At 36.0% G+C, this 26767-nt stretch overlaps 1 protein-coding gene across 2 annotated transcripts in view; it reads right to left on the reverse strand.

The window, feature by feature from the left end:
• Nucleotides 1-1775: 1775 nt before the first annotated feature.
• Nucleotides 1776-26767, reverse strand: part of GEN1 (GEN1 Holliday junction 5' flap endonuclease) — a 29241-nt gene continuing 4249 nt past the window's right edge. The window contains exons 2-14 of one of the 2 annotated variants that reach the window (XM_013987932.3): nt 22208-22383; nt 20764-20950; nt 16898-17074; nt 14740-14850; nt 11527-11600; nt 9927-10018; nt 8215-8365; nt 7859-7895; nt 7690-7770; nt 6636-6766; nt 4710-4771; nt 3797-3937; nt 1776-3241 (exon numbers count right to left, since the gene is read on the reverse strand). In XM_013987932.3, coding sequence (XP_013843386.1) covers nt 1926-3241; nt 3797-3937; nt 4710-4771; nt 6636-6766; nt 7690-7770; nt 7859-7895; nt 8215-8365; nt 9927-10018; nt 11527-11600; nt 14740-14850; nt 16898-17074; nt 20764-20950; nt 22208-22368 — 2721 coding nt within the window. In that variant the 5' untranslated portion in view covers nt 22369-22383 and the 3' untranslated portion in view covers nt 1776-1925. Of the gene's footprint in view, nt 3242-3796; nt 3938-4709; nt 4772-6635; nt 6767-7689; nt 7771-7858; nt 7896-8214; nt 8366-9926; nt 10019-11526; nt 11601-14739; nt 14851-16897; nt 17075-20763; nt 20951-22207; nt 22387-26767 lie in introns of both variants that reach the window. The other variant, XM_005655263.4, reaches the window with a different exon arrangement.

A 26767-nucleotide genomic window follows, 5' to 3' on the forward strand; every position in this document is an offset into this window, starting at 1 on the left:
GTTGAATCGGAGCTGTAGCCACCAGCCTACTCCAGAGCCACAGCAACGTGGGATCCGAGCCGCGTCTGCAACCTACACCACAGCTCACGGCAACGCCAGATCGTTAACCTACTGAGCAAGGGCAGGGACCAAACCCGCAACCTCATGGTTCCTAGTCGGATTCGTTAACCACTGCGCCACGACGGGAACTCCCTCAACAATATTTTCTGTAATTTCTTTCAACAATAGTTTTCAGAGTATATAAATTTTGCACTTTTTGTAAATTTATTCTAAAGTATTTTATTCTTTTTGACGTTGTTGTAAAAAGAATTTTCTTAATTTCATTTAGTGTTACTCATTGCAGGCATATAGAAGTACAATTGATATTTGTATATTGACCTTGTATCCTGCAAACTTGCTGAACTCATTTATCAGCTCTAATAGTTTTTAGTGAATTCCTTAGAACTTCACAAATATGAGATCTTGTCACCTACAAGTAGCACGGTTTTTTCCTGTTTGTTTTTTTCTTAAGGCTGCACCTGCAGTAAGTCCCCAGGCTAGGGTGTCAAATTGGAGCTGCAGCTGCCAGCTTACACCACAACCACAGCAACATGGGATCCAAGCTACATCTGCAACCTATACTGCAGCTCATGGCAACAGCAGATACTTAACTCACTGAGTGAGGCCAGGGATCAAACTCTCATCCTCATGGATACTAGTCAGGGAACTCCCAAGTAGCAATGGGAACTCCCAAGTAGCAACAGTTTTACTTTTTCCTTTCCAATCTGGTTCTCTCTAGACTTTTTGAATGCTAAATAAATTAATGTAAAACTTAGTATTTAGAAGTATTAAAGTCAATATTACATAGATTCTTTTTTTTTTTTTTTTTTTTTTTTTTTGTCTTTTTGCCATTTCTTGGGCCACTCCTGCGGCATATGGAGGTTCCCAGGCTAGGGGTCGAATCGGAGCTGAGCTGCCAGCCTACGCCAGAGCCACAGCAACGTGGGATCCGAGCCGCGTCTGCGACCTACACCACAGCTCACGGCAACGCCGGATCCTTAACCCACTGAGCAAGGGCAGGGACCGAACCCGAAACCTCATGGTTCCTAGTTGGATTCGTTAACCACTGCTCCACAACGGGAACTCCATAGATTCATTTTTAAAACAAAAGGGAGAGAAGAAAAAGTGCTACAGAAGAAAAAGAAAACAGAAAAACCGATGAATTGAGAGGCAAGAAATCTGGTTTCCGTACTACTATTAATTAGCTGTGTCATATTCAGCAAGTTTCTAATCCTCTTTGGGTTATACAGTCTATCTTCCAAATCTTCTTCTACTTGGCATACCTGTGAACTTCTGGGGATATGTAAGTAGCTTTCCTAGTTATTCAACTACTATAACCATGGATTTTTACTACATATTTTGATCTTTTTTTCTTTGTCCCTCACAAAAGAGAGTAAGATTACTGAAACTGGAAGAGCAACTAAAAGTATCTTCACATTGAGAGAAAATGTAACTCTCAGAAAGGCACAACAGAAGACATTGTGAAAATGTAGGCAATTACAGTTATTCTCTTGGGGACAAGCTGGAATATCAAAAATGCTTTAGAGAATCACTTAGAAGAAATGACTAAAAACGAGCAAATGGACAGAGCATTTACTTTGTCTACCACTACTTACATCTTAAGGCTATAACTAAAGCATAATCAATAGAGATGTTTTTTAAAATGGCAAAAGTATGATATAAAAATATACACTATCTGAAGTTTTTACTAGAGAAGACTCTTTTAAAACCAAAGGTTTAGGTAATTTTTTTAATTAAAATGGCAAGTGTTTCACAACGTACACAACTATATTAAATTTTTCTACTATACATTAGCTATATACCTTCCCTCCACTTCTGCTAACGCTGACAGTACTAGAATACTAAGTCATACCTATTTTAAATTCTCAAGTGTTTTGGAACCTTAGTTTTAATCTCTGACTTAAGGGAAGAGGACTATCCAAATAAGTAGCAGAGTCTTCTTTTTCCTTTTGACATTGTAGAAGACTCAGAGAACCTTTGGATGAGCAACAGTTTTCTTCATTTCCAGGTGTTTTGTAAGCCTGAATACCCTGTTCAGTCTCTTTAATACGTGTCTTAGGGTTACTTGATTTGTTGGTGTCATTTTTCTTGAATTGGGCTGGGCTATGCTTCTGAGAACTCTGCTTTATTTTTTGAGTTGTGGACTTAGCATTCCCAAACACTGGGACACTTTCTTCATCAGAGGACGGTCTGTCAAGGCAAACACTCTTCTTCATTACAATTTTCTGAGCAGTGTGCACATTAGCTTTTCTATTATGATCTGAAGCAGTATTGGGTGCTCCTGTTCTAACACTGGAGGTCTTTACTATTGGATTACTGACAGAATAAAGTGTAGAAGTATTTGCTTTAGAGTTTTCTTGAAACAGCTGGTCTCCTTTGAGAACTTTCCAGTTTCCAGTTTCACTTTGCAAACAAATTCCTAGAAGATCCTTTGAAAGATGTGATGGACACTTAGAACTACTATCAGCAATACAGTGTTCTTTTACAGTAAGTAGGGACAAAGTTTTCTTGTCAACATCTGGCTGTTCAACATTCTGCGGATATGATGATTTCATATGTATTCGTTCCTTTAAAGGCAAATCCTGAAGATGTAAATCAGTAATACCAGAAAGCAGGTGCTCTTCAGGAACAGTCTTTTGAAGATCCTGATCCAATAGTTTATTAACGTTTGTGGTGCACCATTCTGATTCATACGACAATTGCTCTGGGATATTTTTAAAGCTATCCGGGATAGCTGTTTCAGGTTCCGATTTCAAACCATGAGAGAAAGCGCTCCTGGAGATAGCTGGAGAATTACTAAAAGAAGTACCTTCCCAGTCAATGGTGCTCAAGTGCAGATCAGCAATTGCGGATATATTATGGGTTGAGGTACTTGGTTGACTAGATTCTGCAATTAGAGACTTACTGACAGCTTTAATCTGCTGCCTAGCCAAAGGTCTTGGAGAAGATATTAACTGTTCTTGTGTATTCAAACAGCGGGCATCTTCAGGTAAAAGCAAAGCACTCAATGATGCAGAAATAGATTTCTGGGGTAATGCGGAATCAGGGGATGTTTCCAAATCTAATTTGGAATCCTGCTTAGAAAAGTTTTCACATGTAGGTTTTAAAGTCATGTGTGACTGAAAGCTCATAATATCATCTGATTCTGGCAAACTGTTCCCTTTAGACTTAACTTTCATGCCTGAAAGGAAAAAAATATATAATACAATTAAAATCTATTTTATTTTCTTTAATATGGGTAAACAAACTAAAGTTTGGATCAGAAATTGTCTATATAAGCAATTTTTGCTTTTGTTCAGTACATTCCTAAAAACCATGTTGTACACAATTATAACAAAATAGCTATCAATAAAATATGGTAAAATACTTTCTTTTGGAAACAGTGTTATAATTGAGTGTTTTATTATAAAATAATGTTATAATTTCCTCATTGAGTTCTGTGAAATTAAAAAAATGTATTTATAGTCCAAAATATGGACCATATACATATTAGTTGCTCAATAAATGGTTAGTACAATTACTACTGTTAACACTCAGGTTAGCAGACACAGAGAAGAATAGTTTATTCTTGACTTTCAGATTTTAAAACAAAGTATGTTAAGACAACGAAGCAAGAGTACAATCCTTACTCTTTAGAACATTCAGAAAAATCTAGACAAGATAGATTCCAATAGCACAGGTAGCTCTTGTATAACATTTGTGTGTAGCATAAATAATTATCAGATATGATACTCACTTTTTTGTTTCTTGCCTTTAATTTCTGATTTTTGTTTTTGGTAAATAGCAACAATCTCAGGATAAGCTGCTTCAAACAGTGATTCTTCCTCTATTGTTTGTAGAACCAGTTCTCCATATTCATCTTCTGTAGTATAATGTTCTAAAGGATTAAAAATACAATAAACCAGTATTAATTACAGATTTGAAACATTCTTTTCCAGGTAAGTCAGTTTATCAGGTAAACTAGGTCATTCATAAATGCTTAACTTATTGCAAATCTTGCTTTACAACACTGTATTTCCATCTGTGGAAAACAAGAGTAATTTGATCACTATAAATTCCCATGAGGGAGTTCCTACTGAGGCACAGTGGGTTAAGAACCTGACTGCAGTGACTCATGTCTCTGCGGAGGTGTGGGTTTGATTACCAGCCCAGTGCAGTGGGTTAAAGCATCCAGAGTTGCTGCAACTGCAGCAAAGCTTGGATTCAATCCATTTGCTGCGGGTACAGCCACAAGAATTAAAAAATAAATAAATTCCCATGAAAATAGCAGAGTAAAGGAGAAGAGTAGTACCCCAGGTGCTATTCAGCAATCTTGATTTCTTTCGATTCAGCTATACAATGAAATTCAATGACCAGACCATTTGTAGCAGCATTTTCTTAAGAAACATAAATCAATACTATTTCCATACTGTTTTTGTAAACATGATTTACAGAAGAAATGTCAATTTAAAACATTAAATTACTGAAAATTTTTTATATTTACTATTAGTCAAATGTTATTTACATAGCAGAGGTAAACTATGCAATTAATCCTTGGTGTATATGATACATTTCTTTTTTCACACACATACAAATGTTTTAATATGTATGTGATACTTGCTAAACATACAGAGTAAAATATTATAAATTTTGCTTAAAGGCATACATACCAGGCTTTTCCCATTCTATTTCAAAGCAACGAACTCCATTTCTGATTCGGGTTTTAACAATTCTGAAAAGCAATTCATCTAATGAGGTCAAATTGCATGAGTTATTTGGAAATTTTCAATTTGTACATTGAATAATTCAATTTCCATTAATTTTTATTCTGATTTAATAATATTCTAAAAATACTATGAGGAATTATCAATAGTTACTCTTTTGACTAGTTTATTTAAAAGATAAAGAGTTTATAATTGTTAGATCTTACTAGTAGATTCTTCCTTTCACTATTATTCAGTATTCCTCTTTTCTATAATAATGATTTATGTTTTAAAGTCTATTTTGTTTCAGTTAATTTTGCTACATCACTTTGGTAAATATTTGCCTGGTAAATTAAGTCTGTTTATTTTCAAATGATATAGCTTTATTCAGCACGTACCCTGTAAGCAGAATATTGCTGAATTTCATTTACTCATCTGATATAATATCTTTTAATAAATGTTTAATCCACTTACATTTATGGTGATTACTGATATAGCTGGACTCGTACATTTTGTGTTTCTGATTACCATGATTCCTCTTTGTTATTTCTCCCTTTCACCTTCCTATATTCTTTTGGTTTGATAGTTTTACTTTCCTATTTTATGTATAGATTTTAACTGATGGTTTTAGTGGTTACCCTTAAATGTTTACATGCATGCTTTGGGAGTTTTAATTTATTATCATCATTATACATTAACCATCAGGCATCATGAAGATATTTATATATTTTTTCCAGTCAGTTCACTAAAGTAGCTAAACGTGTTTTTATCAGTTTCTGTGCTGACCACAATGTTTGTTGTAATTCACATCTTCCCTCTGAGTCCCTTATTCTTCTTACTGAAGTCGTCCTTTAACAGCTCTCTTTCTTTTTTGGTCTTTTTAGGGCCACACCCGCGGCATATGGGGGTTCCCGACCTAGGCGTTGAATCGGAGCTGGAGCCGCAGGCCTACGCCAGAGCCACAGCAACATCAGATCCAAGCCACGTCTGTGACCTACACCACAGCTCATGGCACTGAGCGAGTCCAGGATCGAACCTGTGTCCTCATGGATGCTAGATTTATTTCTGCCGAGCCATGGCAGGAACTCCATAACAGTGCTTTTAATGAGGGTCTGTGAGCAGCAAATCCCTAGTCTTCATAAGAAAATACCTTACCAACCAGTAAATAATTGTAATGATGTCTAGGTTGCCAATTATTTTTACTCAGTGCTTTTAATTATTACTCCATCATCTCCTGGCACCTACTACTGTCGTGAAAGATGAATGTTCAGATTGTCATGCTTTTGCAGCTTATCTTTTTTAATGCTTCCCCTCCAAACTTTTTGTTTTGAACATTTTCAAACCTTTAGAAAAGCTGCAAGAACAGTACGATGAAAAATCATATCTTTCACTGAGAGCCACCAGTTCTGAGTTTTAGGCCCTCCACTCACTTTATATTTTCGTCCCCTTTCTGGCCCACTGAGATAATTATGTAGTTAAGCCCAGGCGTATCTGTTTATATTTGTTTAAATAGCCTATTATTACTATGTGTTTAAAGTAGAAAAGTGTATCAAAGTATGAACTATGTTATCTTGACAGTAAGCCCTGAATAAGCTTTTAATATCCCAGTAGACATTTCCTCCATCATTATAAAACAAGGAGCTATATATCCTACTATTAAAAATATTAAGAGAGTTCCCTGGTGGTCTAGTGGTTAGGACTTGGTGCTTTCACCACTGTGGCCCAGGTTCAAAGCCTGGTCTGGGAACTGAGATCCCACATCAAGCTGCTGCATGCCACAGCAAAAAAGAAAAAAAAAAAAAGAAAGAAAAAAAATATATATGCAGAAAACATTAGATCATAAGATATTCCCATAAAAACACAGGGACTTATTCACACAATTCTTTATATTACCTAATTGGCTGTAGTTGATTAGAGTTCCTTCTACCAAGCTTCCTTTCTGTCATGTCATAGTGGGTCAATAACACCAACAATTTCTCACACGCATAGTGATTGGGCCACTCCATTTTTTCAAGAGTAAATCTCTGTAAACATGATACAAATAAAACAAGACCTTGTTACCTCTTAGAGACAAACAGCAATCTCCAGCTATATTATCTTTTTCTTCACAGTTAACATTAAAGTCGTATCAACAAGAATATTCCTGGAAAGAACAGCAAGCTTCCTAAGGAGGGAAACTGCACAAGGATTAAGCGTGAAGGTTTTTGGTTGAAATGCCAGAAAATGGCCAAAATGCTCGATGTTGGGTAAATTACTTACCCTCTTTCAGCCTCAGTTTTTCCCTTTGTACAATATAATCCAGCATCAGGTTATGAAGTTAAGTGAGATTACAAGTGACGTGCTAAATATAACAGCAAATTTTAAGTGCTGGTTGACATTGTTACTACTGCTGTTGGAAGGGATAAGCCAGTTACTAGTTATTGAACCACTCTGTTTCTCTAGCTACTATACCGGGGATTAATAAAAATAACCCCATTTAATCCTTATAGTGACCTCACAAGATAAGTAATATTATTTCTATTTTGAGGAAAACACACATCCAGGGGCACACAGCACATGACAGACCATCCAAATTTAAATTTAGGTCACATAATGATTACATTAATGGCCTTGTAAACTGTACTGTCTTCCATAACAACATGCTTGATCTTGACACTCTCTGGTTATTAGCCTCTCTCCCCAAACATATCCCTGAATATAATATATGCATACATGGTATTTAAGGTATCTTGTAAAGAAAAGCATAACTGTGATTTGTCTTATGGCCTGCAAAGTATAGTTACTGTGCGGCAGAAGAATGAGGATTAGAAATAAATGCTGAACAATATATGTGCATTCAAGAGCTATTTATTTCAAACCTCCTCTCAGACCAATCAAAGTGATTATCCCTCCTTATCTTCCTAATATCCAACTTTACACTGTAAAGCAAGAATTTATTTTCAGATACCTGAAACAATAATAAATCAGGTCTTCGGTACCTGATTTCCTTCACCAATTTATCCTTGCTCAAGAGGAATTCTTGGATAACCTAGCAAGAAAACAGAAAATCGCAGTTTAGACTTCAAACTTTAAAAAAGCCTCTGATACAAACACACAGTTGAATTATGACTTATTACCTCATGGAATGGGAATCCCTCACAACTGCAAGCTTTTCTGAAAATAAGTTGTATACATGTTAATAAGGCAATGAGGCAATTTTAGACACTCTAAAATCATCCCATCTAATCTTCTCTCATTTAATGAGAACCGTCCTTGTATAGTATCCCAGTCATCGAACTTCTCATTACAACTTCATTTAACTACTATCTTCTAGGATCGTCTGTTTTTGAACAGAATTAAGAAAAGCATTTTGTAGAACATTATTAATGTACACATGGGGAAAGCGACGTGGAAATAATTCAACCACAGGCGTATTAATAGTTCACATCGGAAAACAATGAGCACCAAAACCAAACAAGAAACCCCCACTTACTTCTTAATACTGTTCTCTACTGCATTTAGTTGCCTGCCACATTCTGTTTGGTGCCACTCGCAGGGACAGGAATATTCATAATCATGCGGTTCACAGAATCGATCAGTCTTACATAATTTACATCCGTGACGTTCATGATCCCTAGGTGAACCTTTACAGACACACGAAAAGCAGGATCTTCACTTCTTTTTAGAAATACCATCTATACAATTTCTTTTTGCCCTTGTCCAAATTTTCAAAAATAAATACTGCCTAGCACAATGCTTAGCATGTAGAAGGGTTTCAATACATTGAGGTCGAATAGAGAAATGAATACAATATTAATTCTTAGGATAAAGTAGGTCTTGAGCTATTGTTATCACATGACGCTATTTTTTCATTTTTATAAATTACACTTGTATCTGAAAGGATTAATTTGTAACATGAAATTCTATATTGATGGTAATCAATAATGGAAGACTCTGCAGTGTCTGTGTATACAAGAAAAGAATGATATTATTAGTATAAAAAAGAATATTTAGTTAATAGAATAATTTAATAAGGAGCCCATTGTGGCTCAGCAGTAACCAACCCAACTAGTGTCCATGAGGACACGGGTTCAACCCCTGGCTCTCCTCAGGAGGTTATGGATCGGATCCCGCTTTGCTCTGAGCTGTGGGGTAGGTAACAGACGTGGCTCAGATCTGGCGTGGCTGTGGCTGTGGCTGTGGCCGGCAGCTGCAGCTCCAATTCAACTCCTAGCCTGGAAACTTTCATGTGCCACAGGTGTAGCCCTAAAAAGACAAAAAAAAAAAAAAAAAAAAAAAAAAAAAAAAAAAAAAAAAAGGATTATGAAAAGAATACAGCAGTTAATTACCTCTGCTAGTGGCTGGCTCTCAGCTACCTACATAGCTATTTTTAAACTATGTTTGGAACATAAACAAATTATGATTGTGGCCAGGGTTTGGGGCTCTGTTGCCCACTAAAAGGGAAGTGTGACTACTTTCAGTATTGTTTTGAGAATATAAAGGATACCTTATAAGTGATCTAAAACCATCACTTATAAGGTATCAAAAAACTATAAAAACATTTACTTCTTCCATGATTTCATCTATAATTTTTAAAATGCTAATGAAAACACATGAAAGCAAATAGATAAAGCAGAACTTCTTTTACAAGATCAACTAACATGATCTCTTAATCTCTGGTTTCCTTTTTGACATGTAAGGGACATCATTTTTTATCAAGACTGATGAAGAGGATCTAAGGTATTTTCAATAAGAGTGAACATGGTGTATTAGAAATTAGTTTTAAAAACCATCTTCACACACAACGAAAGTGCACTATAGGACATTTAAAAATTCTTTATATGTATAAACATAAATCACTAACATTAACAACAAATGGTTTCAATTCCTCTTTCCCCTAAGATTTATCAGTACAGTATTTTTTTTCCTTAAAAAGGATTTCTATATTGAAATGTAATTTTAAGATCAAGGCAATGTGATAATATAGTTTGAAACTGCACTTGTATTTATCATTTACATCACCTATTTCATTAAATAAATACTTATGAAGTGTCTGGTATATGTATATATGACATGACTCTTGACTCTGAGGGTTTGCAAACTGGTGAGGTAGGTAGGTATGTAAAAAGTACTATTAGAACAGAGGTGAAAACATAGTGATTAGACGTGAATCCTCTAGCGATAGCATTCCCCATATCCTCTTACCTGGATGGGAGCACACAGAGCAATGAGCCAATTTGTTAACAACTAATGGTTGTGAATTAGAAGAATAAGATTCCTCAATCCACTGATTAAACCTTTAAAAGAAAATGATTTTAAAAAGAAAAAAACAAAAACAAAAACGAATAATAAGGTCACCAAAATGCCATGCTCTCAAATGTCAGGCTATCCTGTTCCCTTTCACCTGCCTACTTATTTTTCCTGTGGCAGCAAAGGTGCTGGCCTAGCCTGGGAATATAAAAACTCAAAAAATTAAACATAACTAGGGGGAAAGTTAGTCTGAATTAATAAAATTAGAATGACAGCTAATTACAACAAAATGTAATCTTACTATTTTCAAGCGTGAAGACAAACATTTTCCGAAGCGTTGTCAAAATACATAAGTGCTAACACTGTTTCTATAAAAATGATTTGTACTTAGCCATATTTGTTTGCTAACTATGTAGTTAACCATATTTGCTTACTTTTCCTTTTTAATTTTATTCTTCCCAAATGATACCTTAACTCACTCTCATGCCCAAGTATACTTTTCTTTTCTGCTTTGGAAAACTCTCATCGCTGAGATTACTAATGAATTTATTAAAGTCTTAGATCTATCAATAGCTTTACAGCTGAAAGAGAAGCATTATAGGAAAGGACACAGCTATTTGAAATCTTTCTCATGGTCATCCTTTCTTCATTTCTACCACTTAATGTTTCTTTTCTTACACTCACTATCTCATACTTACTGAAGGTCAAGACTATTTCAGTTTCTTAGTGTTGTGGTTGATTGAATTAAATTGGGAATTTGTCACATTAAAAAAAAACTAAGTTTCTTAGTGTCCTAGTTCCTTTCCTTCCTAGTCATTCTGCATTTTATCATCATCAATATTAATTTTTATGAAAGACTGCTCTCATCAAGTAAATATAAAGGACATGCTTTTAAAACGAAACAGCATCGTCTGTAAACTTTAATATGCTCTGTATCTTAATTGCCTTGAATCCTCAAATTGTACAGTAAACTCATTAGAATGATGAGACTGAGGTACTACCTACTGTACTAACAAGGCATCTTAAACTCATTAACTTAATTCACTAACTTAAACATTAGAATGAATGTATTACTACATTTGTGGCTATGGAACAAATGGTAATCGAGTAAAATTTTTGATCAAGTGTTATTTATATATTTGCAATATACCAGGCATTTCATTTATAGAAAAAATAATACCAAAATATTTATATTAAAATACTTTAAAATAAAATTAATTTAATGTTCGCTTACCTTTATTTATTGGTAAAATAGTCTAAAATAGCCTGTGGCAAATGCCCATAGTTACAAACGCATCTGACATCTTTACTGCTTGTGTTTGTAGTAAGATAATGATGTTGCAAAAAAACAAAGTATGGCCTAGGACCTATACTTTCATGATTTCTTTGGAAAACTTCAGAATAAATAAAAAACAAGTGATTTAAAATGAAAAATATAGATGAGTTTAAAAACACAAAAACTTATTTTGAAAGCATAATTCTTTTTGTAATATTTACTATTAAGTTCAACAAGAATAAAAGACTAATGTCATAAGGAAAAGTAATTTTTAGTTACCTCTGAAGTAAACTTTGCCCCTTCAAAGTCTTTATAAGTTTTAAAGCTTGCTCTTTTCCAACTCCAGGGACTCCCTTGCAGAAACAGGAAAAGAAATTCAAATGTTAATCACCAGGGAAAGGATAAGAGAAGGATGGGAGGTACATTCAATGTAAGATTGTGTAGCTCAAAGAATGATGATGGGAAAAGATGTAAGACATATTGTTACATGTAAAATCAAAACTGCAGAACAGCACACACTATGAAAAGCACATTAACTTAATGCAAACAAAAAAGTCAGTGATTGTTGACAGTGTTTATTCTAGGAAAAAAGCGGAACAGAATTTTAGAGGGCTTTCATTTTCCATGTTAATTATTTTGATACTATTTTAATATGAGCTAACTATGTATATTTGAAATCAGGAAAAAACATGTTCATTTGATTATATGAACATTTAATATTTAAAGCCCCAGACATCAAAAGATAATAAAGGAGGCGTTCCCGTTGTTTCTCAGGGGAAATGAATGTGAGTAGCATCCATGAGGATGCATGCTCAATTCCCAGCCTCGCTCAGTGGGTTTAGGATCTGGAGTTGCTGTGAGCTGAGGTCTAGGTTGCAGATGAGGCTTGGAGCTGGCGTTGCTGTGGTTGTGGTGTAGGCCAGTGGATACAGCTCCAATTTGACCCTAAGGCTGGGAACTTCCATATGCCATAGCTGCAGCCCTAAAAAGACAAAATAATAATAATAATAATAATAATAATAACAAAGGAGAATTCCAAGTTACTTCTTGAAATTAGCTCTTGAACTTAAGAAAATTAAAACAAGCATTAAGTTTCCGATACACAAAAAATATACTGAGTCTTCCAGTTCCTATAAGAGTTTATGAATATGTCTTTGTAAGCAGGGCTGCTCTTTAGCCAATATGCACCTGGACAGACATACAAGTGTTAAAACACTTCCAAACTGGTTAATAAATAGCCACTGCCCATGCGTTCTAAGTACCTGCCAGCAACAGGGTCGCCCCTCTAACCTGATTCCCCTTCCCAACCCACTTACAATCTGGATTCAGCTACTACAAGGGGAACTCATAACATAAGAGAGTATCCAGCAGCACGTTCCTCTCTATAGCCTGTGTTCTTAACATACACATCACAAGATGTATTGTGTATCACCATTCTTGCATTAGCATTTAGTTATATATTAAAATTTTTTTTTTAGGAAAATCACATTAGTACAGATTCTTAAAGATCCTTAAGCAGAAATAATAGAAAAAGACAGAAGTTTTGGTGGCAAGGGATATAAAAGGTCAAAACAGGAGTTCCCGTCGTGGCGCAGTGGTTAACGAATCCGACTAGGAACCATGAGGTTGCGGGTTCGGTCCCTGCCCTTGCTCAGTGGGTTAACAATCCGGCGTTGCCGTGAGCTGTGGTGTAGGTTGCAGATGCAGCTCGGATCCCCCGTTGCTGTGGCTCTGGCGTAGGCCGGTGGCTACAGCTCCGATTCGACCCCTAGCCTGGGAACCTCCACGTGCCGCGGGAGCGGCCCAAGAAATAGCAAAAAGACAAAAAAAAAAAAGGTCAAAACAACTAAGGCTGGTGTATAATGAAATACCACTGCAGCTAAAGTTGGCTTCTGTGAGTTCAAGTTTGGCAGTATTTTCTTTTTTTTTACATTAGATTTTATTTATTTATTTAAAAAAAAAAATTTTTTTTTGCTATTTCTTGGTCTGCTTCCGTGGCAAATGGAGATTCCCAGGCTAGGGGTCAAATCGGAGCTGTAGCCACCAGTCTACGCCAGAGCCACAGCAAAGCGGGATCTGAGCCGCGTTTGCAACCTACACCACAGCTCAGGGCAACGCCGGATCATTAACCCACTGAGCAAGGGCAGGGACCGAACCCACAACCTCATGGTTCCTAGTCGGATTCGCTAACCACTGCGCCACGACGGGAACTCCCAGTATTTTCTTACATTCAACACTGGGCTGATTTTAGACTTTAATTATGATAAAATGACATATGGGAAATAGGCATCTTCTATTTCAGAATGAGAATTATAATAATTATTTTTGTGTTATTTAATAGTTTTTCTCTCTCATATTTTGATTTCTTACTAGTTGAAAAAAAAAGACTGCTCTATTTGGTCACTGGTGACATAGATTTGAAATTAGAATTAATAATTGTACTATCCTACTATATTTTCCTCTCCTAAAAGCTGATGAAAAAAATTTTAGTCATCCTTCTTCAGACTTCTCTTACAGATATTGTCTACAGTATAATGAGGGATTTAGTAAGAATACAAAGGTGATCAGCAGGGCAATAATGGGACTATGTAAAAATAGTAGGAGCTACAACACAAGCCATTTCATATTTTTAAACATCATATTTAAGAATGGGATTATCCTTGTAATTCTTAATTCATCCCTTAACTATTACATCTGTCTGTTAAGAGTATTACATTGTGTATTTAAAGATATAAAATAAAAAGTTTTTACGAACAAAACGCAATGCAATGTTAAGAGGCATGGAAAGATGAATGGCTTAACTCAACCATCATGTTGCCTAGCAATACAAACAATAACAACAGAAACAGTAACACTGAGCATGTGCATAATTAGAAAGTTACAATGGAGATTCTAAAGCGGAACACAGACAGTGATAGAAACTAATACTGGCATGATACAAGGAAAGAGTAATTCCTATATTTCTTATACACATATTTTTTATTTTAGGGCTGCACCTGCAGCATATGGAAATTCCCAGGCTAGGGGTCAAATCAGAGCTACAGCCGCTGGCCACTGCCACAGCCACAGCAATGTAGGATCTGAGCCCCAATACCACAGTTCATGGGCAATGCTGGATGCTTAACCCACTGAGCGAGGCCAGGATACTAGTTGGGCTTGTTAGCCCTAAGCCACAACAGGAACTTCCTATATTTCTTTAAGAAGGTAGACAAACATGAATGTGAACCTCTTATCATAAGGTTTACTGAGATACAAGTCATGATACTAGTTGTCATTCTATTCTTGTTTATAACATTTAATGTCACCATGAGCCAGGTTTCAGTGTCACTTGAAATGCTGATTAGTTATTGAATAGTTTATTATACCAATATTCTAAACTAGATTCTTACTTAAATAACCATGTTATATTCAGATTTATACAGCATGTAAGTTATCAAAAAAAAAAAAAAAAGCCACTATGAACAGAAAATAAATACGACAATTTCAGCATACCTTCGGAAGATAATCACAGCCAAGTAGTATTGCTAGGCCAACCAGAGAATCTCTATCCAAACCTAGTATATTCTTGATAGACGACATTGTATAACAGTCAACGTGTGGGTCCTAGAAGAAAGTACAGATTTAGCATCGTCTTCAAAAAACTAAACATCATAAAAAATAATTTGTCAAGGCTGTCTCTAAATGTTTACTTCTAAAAGTTTAAATGGGAAAATTATCCTGATCACCAGAATCTTCATAGAATTTAACACTTCAATATTTGGAAATAAAGTCATAGTTTCAAGAAGGGCTTTAAAAATTAACTACTAGGATTTCTTGCCATGGCTCAGCAGGTTAAGAAACAGACTAATATCCGTGAGGATGTGGGTTCAATCCCTGCCTTCGCTCGGTGGGTTAAGGATCCAGCATTGCGATGAACTGTGGTGTAGGTCACAGACCTGGCTCAGATCCTGTGTTGCTGTGGCTGTGGTGTCGGGTGACAGCTGCAGCTCTGTTTCAACCTCTAGCCTGGGATCTTCCATATGCTGTAGGTGCAGCCCTAAAAAAACCAAAAAAAAAAAAAAAAAAAAGAAAAAAAAATTAACTATAGTAGTCATTTTTTTCCATGTTGTCTTCATCTACAAAAGTAGATTTCCATCTTACAAAATTAAACACTGTAAAATGTATATTACAGAAAGTAAACATTTTTTGTAAGTATATCATCTGAAGTTAATGATTATTAATAGCATGGTGCATGTTCTTTCAAAAGAACATCTTCTTTGACACACACAAGGATTTATTATTACTATATTTTAAAGTAAAGATAGGATTATATAAAAGTGCAATTTTTTTTTTGGTCTTTTGTCCTTTTTTTTTTAGGGCCGCACCAGCAGCATACAGAGGTTCCCAGGCTAGGGGTCTAATCAGGGCTACAGCTGCTGGCCTACGCCACAGCCACAGCAATGTCAGATACCAGTTGCATCACGACCTACACCACAGCTCACGGCAACACCTGATCCTTAACCCACTGCGTGAGGTCAGGGATCGAACCCGTAACCTCATAGTTCCTAGTTGGATTCGTTTCTGCTGCACCACGACAGGAACTCCTAAAAGTGCAATATTTTATGCCCGCTAATATAACTAGATATCTTAATGCCAATAATACGTACCTTTTTAATGACTGCTTACTATTACACTAGAAAGACTCTAAGGCAGTGTTTCTCAGTGGAGACACTGTTAGCATTTTCAGTGAGATAACAGAATTTTCTGGCAAGAGGTTTAGTTTTCTTGGCTCCAATCCACCAAATGCCTATAGTCTTCCTTACCTTAACCTTGAATAGTTACAACCAAAATGCCCCCTGGTAGTATTTTCCTCGCCGAGAACCCTGGCTGTATTTAGCCATTCTCTATCAATGGGCATTTGGTGCCAAACTTTTGTGATTACTAACAATGCTGCAGTTAAAATCCTCATATACCTCTCCTTGCATATGGGGAGGTGTTTTTGAGGATTGCTAAAAGTGGAAATTCTGGGTTAATGCAATACATATCACATGCAATTTTATAGTATATAATTGAAACCGACTTGGAATTAACCATGTGAAACTGGTCAAGCCTTTAGGAGAGAAATCCACATTTCAAAGGGAATGAACTATATGGCAGTGACATATATATTATCTGCTCTTGTGGCATATGGAAGTTCCCGGGCCAGGGACTGAACCTGTGCCACTCTGGCGACCCAAGCTGCTAGCCCCTGCAGTGATGATGCTAGATACTTAACCCGGTACACCACAAGAGAACTTCCCTGGCAGTGACATTTTAAAAAATTAATTAATTTATTTTTATTTTAAATGATTTTTATTTTTTCCTTTATAGCTGTGAGTGTTCTGTCAATTTTCTACTGTACAGCAAGGTGACACATTCACACATACGTATATACATTCTTTTTCTCACATTATCCTCCATCATGCTCCATCATAAGTGACGAGATATAGTTCCCAGTGCTATACAGCAGGATCTCACTGGCCGTGACATTTTTAATGTGTAAACACTGGCTTTATTAGCAATTGCACTATGGTAAGCATTTTACACTTTTTAGTTCATTTAATCATGTAATAATCCCTTTTAAAAAGGAAGTTTGTACAACAAATGCTGAAAAAGAGAAAGAAAAAAATACCTTGGTATTCATAGTGAAATTCCTATAAACAGTCTGGGCCCCATAAAGGAAAGCGTCCCCATCATTGGTGAGGCAGCCATCTACACAACCATTGGCATTGAGGTAAGCACACATAGCTTCAGCTTCCCCAGCAGCTTGGACCCAGGGAATTCCTAGGCATTCCAGCATATCAAGACACTGAAAAGAAAAAAGTAGATGCAACAAATCTAAGAATATTTTTTTTCCAGTGTTTAACTTCCACATTACAAATATTAATAGCAACTATTTAGGTATTTTGCAAATTATGATATTCAAGAAACAACTGGAAATCTGAACACTGAATACTTTATGGCATTAAAGAAGGATTGATAAACTTTTAGGTGCAATAATAAAAATTGTTTTGTAGTAATTTACTTTTTTGAGAGCCTCTATCTTTTAGAGTAAGGTACTGAAATATTAAGGGTAAAACAATATTATATCTGGGATTTGCTTCAAAATAATGTACGAGTACGGGAATGTGTGGGGGACTGGATGAAACAAAACTGGTCAAGAGTTGATTAATTGTTAAAGATTGGTGATGAGTTACTTTTGTAATGATTTAAATCTTCTGTAACGAGAAGTTAAAAATTTTAATGTCCATTAAAAAGTATTCCATATTCAATTTAAAATTTTATTTAAAAATTACTTTTAAAAGTAATGGATATTCATTTTTCACTGCTTTCTTTAATGTTATTTTTTCAAGATTCTGGAAATATCTCTAAATAATAATTAATCACATTAACATTTTTATAATTATTCTCACATGATGATCAACCTAACATGAGCTCTTCCAAAGAAGATGCTATTACACAATTTTGGCTTGACCTTAAAGTTCACCTATTACCAACCCTGTACAATGAAACTCTCATATTGTGGGAAAGCTCATGCGAATAGTTGTTGGAGTGCTCCTAGGAACTCAGTTTATATCAATCCGGTGATGCAGAAATAATCTGCTATAAGTTTTCTTTGGGTTATGAATTCAACCCAGCTGAGGAGCTTATGGTTTAGCTTTATAGCCCAGTGCATTCTTTCTCGTCCTATAGTATATGCTCATTCTATCACTGTGGAATATTGGGCATGGTGAGGAAAAGAGGCTATTTACTTACAGTTTCCAAAGGCAGATAGAATACCTATCACCTCTTCGCTTTAAGTGATTAATTGCTTGCATGCTGTATTACATAATAAAAACCTTTGCTAGATGTTGCCCAAGATGGACCAGGTTCAAAAAGACAAAGTACGATGTTAGAAAAAAGGGCATTTTTCAGGACTCTGGTGGGGAGACATTGTGTTGCAGGTATTGCTTTATTGCACCACCATAGTTGTTTCTTCCTTACCCTTAGATAAAAGTATCCCTCCCAAAAAAAACAAAAAGAGCTAAGTTATTTTAAATTCTTGTGCGTGTCATTGCAATTCTTCAAAAATCAGCGGGAGATAAGTGATGAGAATGGCTGTAATTTTCCTTACCCTACGTCTATCATGTGGGTTAGAGGTTGTGTTGTAGGCCTAATATGTGCTTTTCATGCATGTAACTAAAAGATGGCCATAGATTAGAATGAGAGGCCATTGAAATGCATAACAGGTGGACAACACTGAATCATTACAAAATGCCATGAACACCACAGTAAGTGAAATAACAAAATAGGAATAGAGCAGTTTTCTCTAAAAGACATAAACGTCTTTTTGCTGTATACTGGGTATTTAATGCCTTAAGTATGTGAGTCATAGGTATCACCAGGAATAATTAGAATCCAGTACACTTCAGATATTTTCTTTTAATTATTGATAGTCATTAAGGTGCAATAGTCACTAACTGAAAATTAGTTTTTATTTTTATTTATTTATTTATTTCATCTTTTTGCCGTTTCTAGGGCCACTCCCATGGCATATGGAGGTTCCCAGGCTAGGGGCTGAATCTGAGCTGTAGCCACTGGCCTACAACACAGCCTCAGCAATGCCAAATCTAAGCCAGGTCTGTGACCTACACCACAGCTCACAGCAATGCTGGATCCTTAACCCACTGAGCAAGGGCAGGGATCAAACCCGAAACCTCATGGTTCCTAGTCGGATTCGTTAACCACTGAGCCATGACGGGGAACTCTGAAAATTAGTTTTTAAATAAATCACATAAAAATATAAAACTGACATGGGAGCTCTCTTGTAGTACAGTGGGTTAAAGATCCAGCATTGTCACTGTAGTGGTGTGGGTTCCATCCCTGGCCAGGGAACTTCCACAGGCCACGAATGCAGCTCCTCCAATCGCTCCAAAACTCATATATATATTTGACAAAATTATATGAATTTTGTCAAATATATATATTAGACAAAATTTTTCTGGAGAAAAATAATTATTAATTGATGCAATGCCTTTTCAAAGAAATTAAATTTTTTAACCGTTAAAAAGAAAAATAGGGATAAGAATTCAAAGCAAATATGACTAAAGGATTATATCCTTAATATATAAAGAGCTTGAACAAAAGAAAAATTAAAACCTCGAGACATAAGTGGGGAAAGAAGATGATTGCCATTCCCCACAGAAACTAAAATTAAGTTAACCTCACCATTAAAAAAATAATATGTATTGGAGTTCCCATTGTGGTGCAATGGAAACGAATCTAAGAACCATGAGGTTGAGAGTTCAATCCCTGGCTTCACTCAGTGGGTTAAGGATCCAGTGTTGCCGTGAGCTGAGAGGTGGGTTGCAGACATGGCTTGGATCCTGTGTAGGCCGAAGGCTTCAATTGGACCCCTAGCCTGGGAACCTCCATATGCTGTGGGTGTGGCTCTAAAAAGCAAAAAGCGAAAAAAGAATAACATGTATTACATATGTATTACATATATATGTATTATATAAACAAAGAAATATCCTTGATTTTGCACACTAAATAGTACAAGGCTAAACCTCCTAATAGCCAATGATCTTGTGAGTGCACTGAAATTGCTCATCTCTGTCTGTACTGGTAGAAAGTCATTGGCAAGACGTATAAAATCATTCCTAAACTTTGGTCTATCAATCCCACTTGGGTAATTTCATCTTAAAATCATATGAAAAAGCTATGTTCACAAAAAAAATGATCATCATAAATTCATGTATGCTAGAGAAGAACTGAAAAGCAAACGATATACAATATACAATCATGGGGAATGAACTCATAGCTTTATATATGTTATACAGCCATTACGAGTTATGATTTTGAATACAGCAACAGAAAAATATGGGTATACTAATTAAGGAAGAAGTCCAAGATAAAAACTATTTGTGCATTATTATGGCAACTTTAAAAAATATGTACATTTTAAAGGGGAGAATAACAGCTTCTTATTGTTTTACTTAAATATTTCTCTTCTTTCTTAACTTTTATAAAAATATATATTTTATAACATATAAATATTGCATAACAATAAGTATTTTTAAAAAGGGAAGTCAAATACATATTCTATCTATAAACATTAGTCCTGAATGAGTAAAGTATGAATTAATGAGACCCTTATTCTGGGACTTCAAGTGCTAAAGATGTCATAAAACATAACATAAATCAAGTACCAACTATGTACCAGTTATTTTAGATACATTTTTTGTAATTCTCACCGTGGAGACTATTACTAATCTCATTTTACAGAGGAGGAAACAAGGCTGAGATGGGTTAAAAATCTTGTCCACTGTCTGAGAGTGTCTAGATGCCAGAGTTAGAATCTGAACTCAAGTGGCTTTTATTCAAAAACATAAAACTTTCTTCTCTACCCACACTGGCCTTCTATTTACAGTAAAGTTAGTATTAAGGATATTGAACAAGTTTTATCTGAGTAAAACATATCAAACCAGAACTATTGAATCAGATCTGAATGCTCACCTCCTTTAAGACTGATTTAAAATGTGATCTTCCTGTTTTGTGAGACCATGTTTTTCCAGAAGGCCCATACCGAATCTGATTCCTCTTATTTATGACATCAGCTTTCAGCTTTGGGGGTTCCCCTTCCATGACAAACACCAGTTTCACATCCATTAGTGTTAAACATGAGATACGAAAAAATAAGTTTCTGAAATAGAAAATTAACAATACATTCATCATCAGATATTGAGAGCAGAAATCAAGACAGCAGTATGACATAATGGCAGGAACATTAGTATCAAAACAGTTATATATGCAATAACATTTTATATACTAAGATTTTAAGTGGGGAGTTCCCATCATTGTTGGAAATTAAGATAACTCTGGCTTGGGTCGCCAGTGTCGGAAAGTGAGACGTGGACAAGGAGGAGTCTTGACAAGGCTCTTTACTTCTGCACAAGGGCTCAGGTATTCCAAAAAGCACGTGTGCCGAACAAAGGACCCTCCCCTATTTATCCCTAACGCAGGTGATTTACCTGTCCCCTCCCCATTGGTCAGGTCAGGGCACACATTCTTCCCGGTTGGCTAATTGAAACAAATTGTGGAAAAGAGGTCAACAAGAAGAGGGTCGCAGGGGCATTTCGGCCGAAACCAGCGAAAAACGGAGTAACCAAGATTTCCTTTGATAGAAAAGACGTGGCGTTACTTTCCACATCATGGCGCAGCGGAAACCAGTCCAACTAGGAACCATGAGGTTACGGGTTTGATCCCTGGCCTCACTCAGTGAGTTAAGGATACCGCGTTGCCCTGAGCTGTGGTGTAGGTCACACACGAGGCTTGGATCTGGTGTTGCTGTGGCTGTGGCATGGTGTAGACCTGCAGCTATAGCTCCGATTGGATCCCTAGTCTGGGAACCTCCATATGCCACAGGTGTGGCACTAAAAAGCAAAAAAAAAAAAAAAAAAAAGATTTTAAGTGGTTGGAGAAACCACTGCACTTTTTTTTTTTAGCGAAGGAGATTAATGGTTATTCTAATTGCTCTGTGGAAAATGGTTTGGCGGAGGAGGAAGAGATTTCATCTCAGCAGGGCAGGTAAGAGAGGCTGGCACACACTGAGGTAGTGTTTCTGGACTGCAAGAGAAGTTTGTGAACCCAGAATGTATTTTGGAAGTAGACATGGCAATATTTCCGAAGGCCTGGATGTGGGGAGGGGTAGAACAGGAGAAGATTGGCTCTCAAATTTCTAGCAGGCGGATATGTTAAACAGGCAGCTAGGTATGTGAGTATGAAGCTCAAGTGGTAAGATGTACAAACTTATGAGTCATCGATTTAAAGAAGGCATATCTAGACATGTTAACATATTATAAAATCTCAAAATGTAAAACAGTAACAAAAGACATGAAAATAAAACCAATACATCAAGTGTTTATGCAGTCATCTATTTAGCCTAAGAATTTGACTCTACCTGAGGTGGGGCTTCATGACTGTTCCAATCATTTTTTTGACTGTCTGTGCTTCACATACCCAGAGACTCAGATCAACCGCAATAGTTTTCCCAGCAAGACTGTTCAAGTGGATGTGTTGTTTAACTGGCTCCAAAACTTGCCACAAGTCATTCACTCCCATCCTGGTGATTATCTGCTACTATTTGAAACACACATTTCAAAAGATTGTTAAAAGACATAGAAGCTCAGAACAGAAATTCAAACAGCATACTTTGAGCTAGTTTAGGGGTGATTCAGAGATATGTGTTCTCCTTATTTCTTTCATGGGTCCACTTTTCAGAATGAATCAAAAACACTGGAAACACTAAAAATGGTGGAAATACTCTTAGTGACGTCAAAAATACTGATGTAACTAAAAGATTAAACATTATTAGCAGATAATAACACTGAATTTGTCCTTAAAATCCGCTCATGTCACCAAATAGGGGTTTCTCTATATTTTGGAAAAATTATTTTAAAATTTAATGTAACCAGATGTCAACGGTCCCCTTGTCCCTCCTCACTCTTTCCTCTTCTTTTCCACGTTGTCTTTAACAGTGGCTGGGAATAAAATTTTTCGCATGGTCACATTGATATTGAATGAAATTTGGAAAATAAAAATTACCCCCCCCCCAAAGGTGGTAATTGGCTTTGTTCCAGCTAATAATAAGAGCTAACAAATGCAGAGATGAGTTGAAAATCCAGGGATGTGGTAATGCCTATTTATCTTGTTGATAATTCACTCCTTGATTTACATACCTAAGGAGAGAAGAGGACTAGTCCTCTATCACAAGCAGGAAAAACAAAAAGACAAAAGCAAGGAAGCATGCATACACACAAAAAGACAAAAGGAAAAAACAAAAGATTAATGAAGGAAAACTCTGATGGAAAATTGGGAGTGGAGTCGGGGGACAGCAAATGCAGAGTTGAAGGAATATGTAATCATTTTTTAAAAAAGAGTATTGACTTTTTAAATTGCAAGGCCACACATATTCATTGTGGGAAAATAAAAAGTCTTTTAATTTTTTTTTTTTTTTTTTTTTTTTTTTTTGCTTTTTAGGGCTTTCTATGGCATATGGAGGTTCCCAGGCTAGGGGTCCATGTGGAGCTATAGATGTTGGTCTACGCCACAGCTATAGAAATGCCAGATCCGAGCCACGTCTGTGAACTACACCACAGCTTATGGCAATGCCGGATCGAGGCCAGGGATCGAACCCGCAACCTCATGTTTCCTAGTCAGATTCGTTTCCACTATGCCATGACAGGAACTCCAGAAAAATATTTTAATATCACCAATAGTTCCACTATCCAAAGAAAACTGATGTTAAACTCTTTCATGTGTATGCGACATTTTAAAAACAAAATTGACTTAAACTCTGCTATTGTAACCTGCTTTGGTATTTCTATAGGTCAGTTTTTCCTTATCAAACATGTATATGTTTCTCTTTTCCTTTGTTTTATTCTATAACAAATATTATGCAGCATTTGTATTGAAGATTCAGTCTCTGACTAGCGACCTTAATTCATCCCAAAAACACAAGGTATGAAATAAAAATACATTAAGACAAAAGGCTATCACCGCAATCCAAAGCCATTCTATTTAAATGTAACTGCATTGTCCGTCCCTTTAATATAGTCCGCAGTAAAAGCAAATGTTCTCAAATTGTACATGGCTGCAATGAAAATAAATGCTAGAAATGTGGCTGCCATTTCTCTGAGATTTTCTGAATCTTAATGTGGCCAGTTTTATCATAAGTACAATTTTGTGCACTCATTTTTATGAAGAGCTGCACAAACATTTGCTGTATCACTTTTTCAGGAAAAAAAAAAAAGATTTAAATGCAGAGAAGCATTAGGTAGTTCCAATGTTAGTATTGTCTATGTCACATCGAGGAGGCCCACTGATTGAATGAGTGGCATTGTGGCATAGATTCGGTCAAGGTTTTATCTGTTAGTGAAAAGTTGTAGTTAAATTCTGGAAAGAGTGAGACACATATATTCTCTAAGGGAGTATTTTGAAAGGAAACAAGTCTCTTAAAGCATTAACCATCAGAACATGTAAATTACAGAAAGTTTGAGGGGGAAGTTCTTATTGATAATTGTGCTTTCCTTTTATTTGTGACTCATACAGGATACTGGTATGGATTGTTATTGAAGGAAATTAAGCAATTCTTCTCTGGAGAAACATTATCATAACTGATCTTAATTCATTTAAATCTGATCCTGACTCTAGCTGTCAATTTTTTAAATGCAGTTATCTCCTGATTTAGCAATAGCTCTCCTAGGAATTTAAGATATGCTCCGAAGTGTTTACAGATTCATAAACAAGGATACTCACTGTAGCATTGTTTATAATAGACGATACTGGGAAGAACCAAATGTCCACAAGACATATCTTTAAGCAAATTATGGTATATTCACACAATGGAATAGATGATGCAGCAAATAAAAATGGGATAGATTTACTTGTACTGATAAAAAGCCTCTGAGTTGCAAAATGAAAACAGGTTATTTATTAGGGATGACTGAGGTTGAGGGATGTGAAAAATTACTCTTCAAAGTATATTTCTTTGTGTTATTTATTTAAAACTAAACACTTGCTTGTATTACTTTTCAAATAAAAAAAAACCTTAAAAATGTGGTCTTATCTGTAAAGGGTTATTAGGCAAATAAACTAGTAATCTTTAGATGATTCATGTTCTGCCTAGATACTAAGTAGCAAAGTATGCATACAGCTCATGGGTCAACTAAAAACTAATACGCTACAAATTTATGAGTATCTGAATATCAAATATGACTTTAATATGTTACTAAACTCAGATTCTGCTGTTCACCCGCTCAAAAGCCAATAGTTGAAAGCCAAGCAGCAATAGAAGGTGCTTTAATCAGAAAAGCCAGCAAACTGGGGAGAAGGCAGACTTCTATCTAGATACTAACTCCTAAGATTCTGCTCAGCCATGAAGGGTTTTAAAAGGAAAAAGGGGGAGAGAAAGTCAGTGAATCATGGAGGCAGGAGGTTGGGTCCTGGATCATCCTCCATTGCACACAGGCTGGCTGACTCTCTCTTCACATGTTCTTTTGCCTGCATGATCTGCCTGCAGGATTGCTAAAGGGGCAGTTGGAGGTTGAGAGCTAGTCATTCTTTAACTACTTAATTCTTCATTCTGCTTTCTTTTAATCTAGGAAAAGAATCAACAAGTTAGGTAGGCAAGGCATGTTGTGCATCCAGGAGAGCATCAATCAGGAGTTAGGTTAAATTGCTTAGTGATGTCATTCGTATGATTAGGTTCTTGCAAGGTTAGAGGGGACTACAAATGGGCAAACAGGAAAGGGACAGAAGAGCTGCTTTCAAGTATGGCTTTTTAGAGATGAGAGATTCACATTTTCTGGTTTCTTTCAGAATACCTAGGAAAAGTTGTGCAGTCTTAGGCAAGGCACACATCTTTTCGCTGGCCCTCCCAGCTCTAAAGTTCAGTCCTTCCTACCATGTCTCTAAGACTTCATTACATAAATTGACTTTACAGATATAAATGAATAGTAATGAATGAAGACTGACATAGTATGGTGTAGTTTATCACAGCGCATACAAACATACATTTATGTAAAGGACTGGGGATGTAAACTATATTCCTTCGAAGGGTGGTGGAAAAAAATTAGAGAAACATCGATGAGGTAGAACTGTCACCCTCGAAATATTTAAGCACATTCAGGACATTTTTAAAGACTTTAGTGGAATACGTTATTCAATGGGGCAGATATACCTGGAAAAAAAAATAAGCCCAGAACTGATTCTATTAATACATTAAGATTTCCACAAATTGGATCCCTTCAGCAAGATAAATAGGGCTTTTAACTAGACCCACAAGTAATATCTTTAATATAACAAGATCATTACACTTAAAACTTAATTATCCATGTTATTTTAATTTCTTTGGTTAGAAGTAAGTCTGGTTTAAAGAATGAGCATCTGTGGTTATGTTACAGAACAGCTAGCATTGGTAGGTGAACAGATATCATTAACGTCTTACTAGGACCTCTACCTTGGCCATTCCTTTACGATGACAGGGGCAAAGACTACAAAGCTGTAACAATGGCTGCTTAAACACAAATGGAATGAACAATGAAGGCAAAAAGAAAAAAAAGTCCTTGACAAAATTCTCTGTTAGTTTCCAGAAAGCAAAATTTGAGTTACTATCTCTGAGCTAAGGTCTTCTCTACTTAAGGATGTGACATTTTCTAGGGGAAAAAAAAGTCTTTTTCATTCCCAAGCTTTCTGGTCACCATATTTTTTTTAATTTTTTTTTCTTCTGGTTTTATTGAGATGTAATTGAAATACAGCACTGTTTAAATTTCAGTTGTACAACATGGCAATTTAACTTAATACAAGTTGAATGATTACCAAAATAAGTTTAGTGAACATGCATCCACCTCATATAGATGCAAAAAGAAAAAAAAAAACAACATTTTTCCTTGTAATGAGAACTACCCTCTTAACATTCACATATAACATACATACAGTGGTGTTAATTAGTCATGTAGTA

The sequence above is a fragment of the Sus scrofa genome, chromosome 3 (assembly GCF_054392235.1).
Source record: "Sus scrofa isolate SSC_HxYL_T2T_F1_AM1 chromosome 3, Sscrofa_HxYL_maternal_Yorkshire_Landrace_v2.0, whole genome shotgun sequence".
Lineage (NCBI taxonomy): Eukaryota > Metazoa > Chordata > Mammalia > Artiodactyla > Suidae > Sus > Sus scrofa.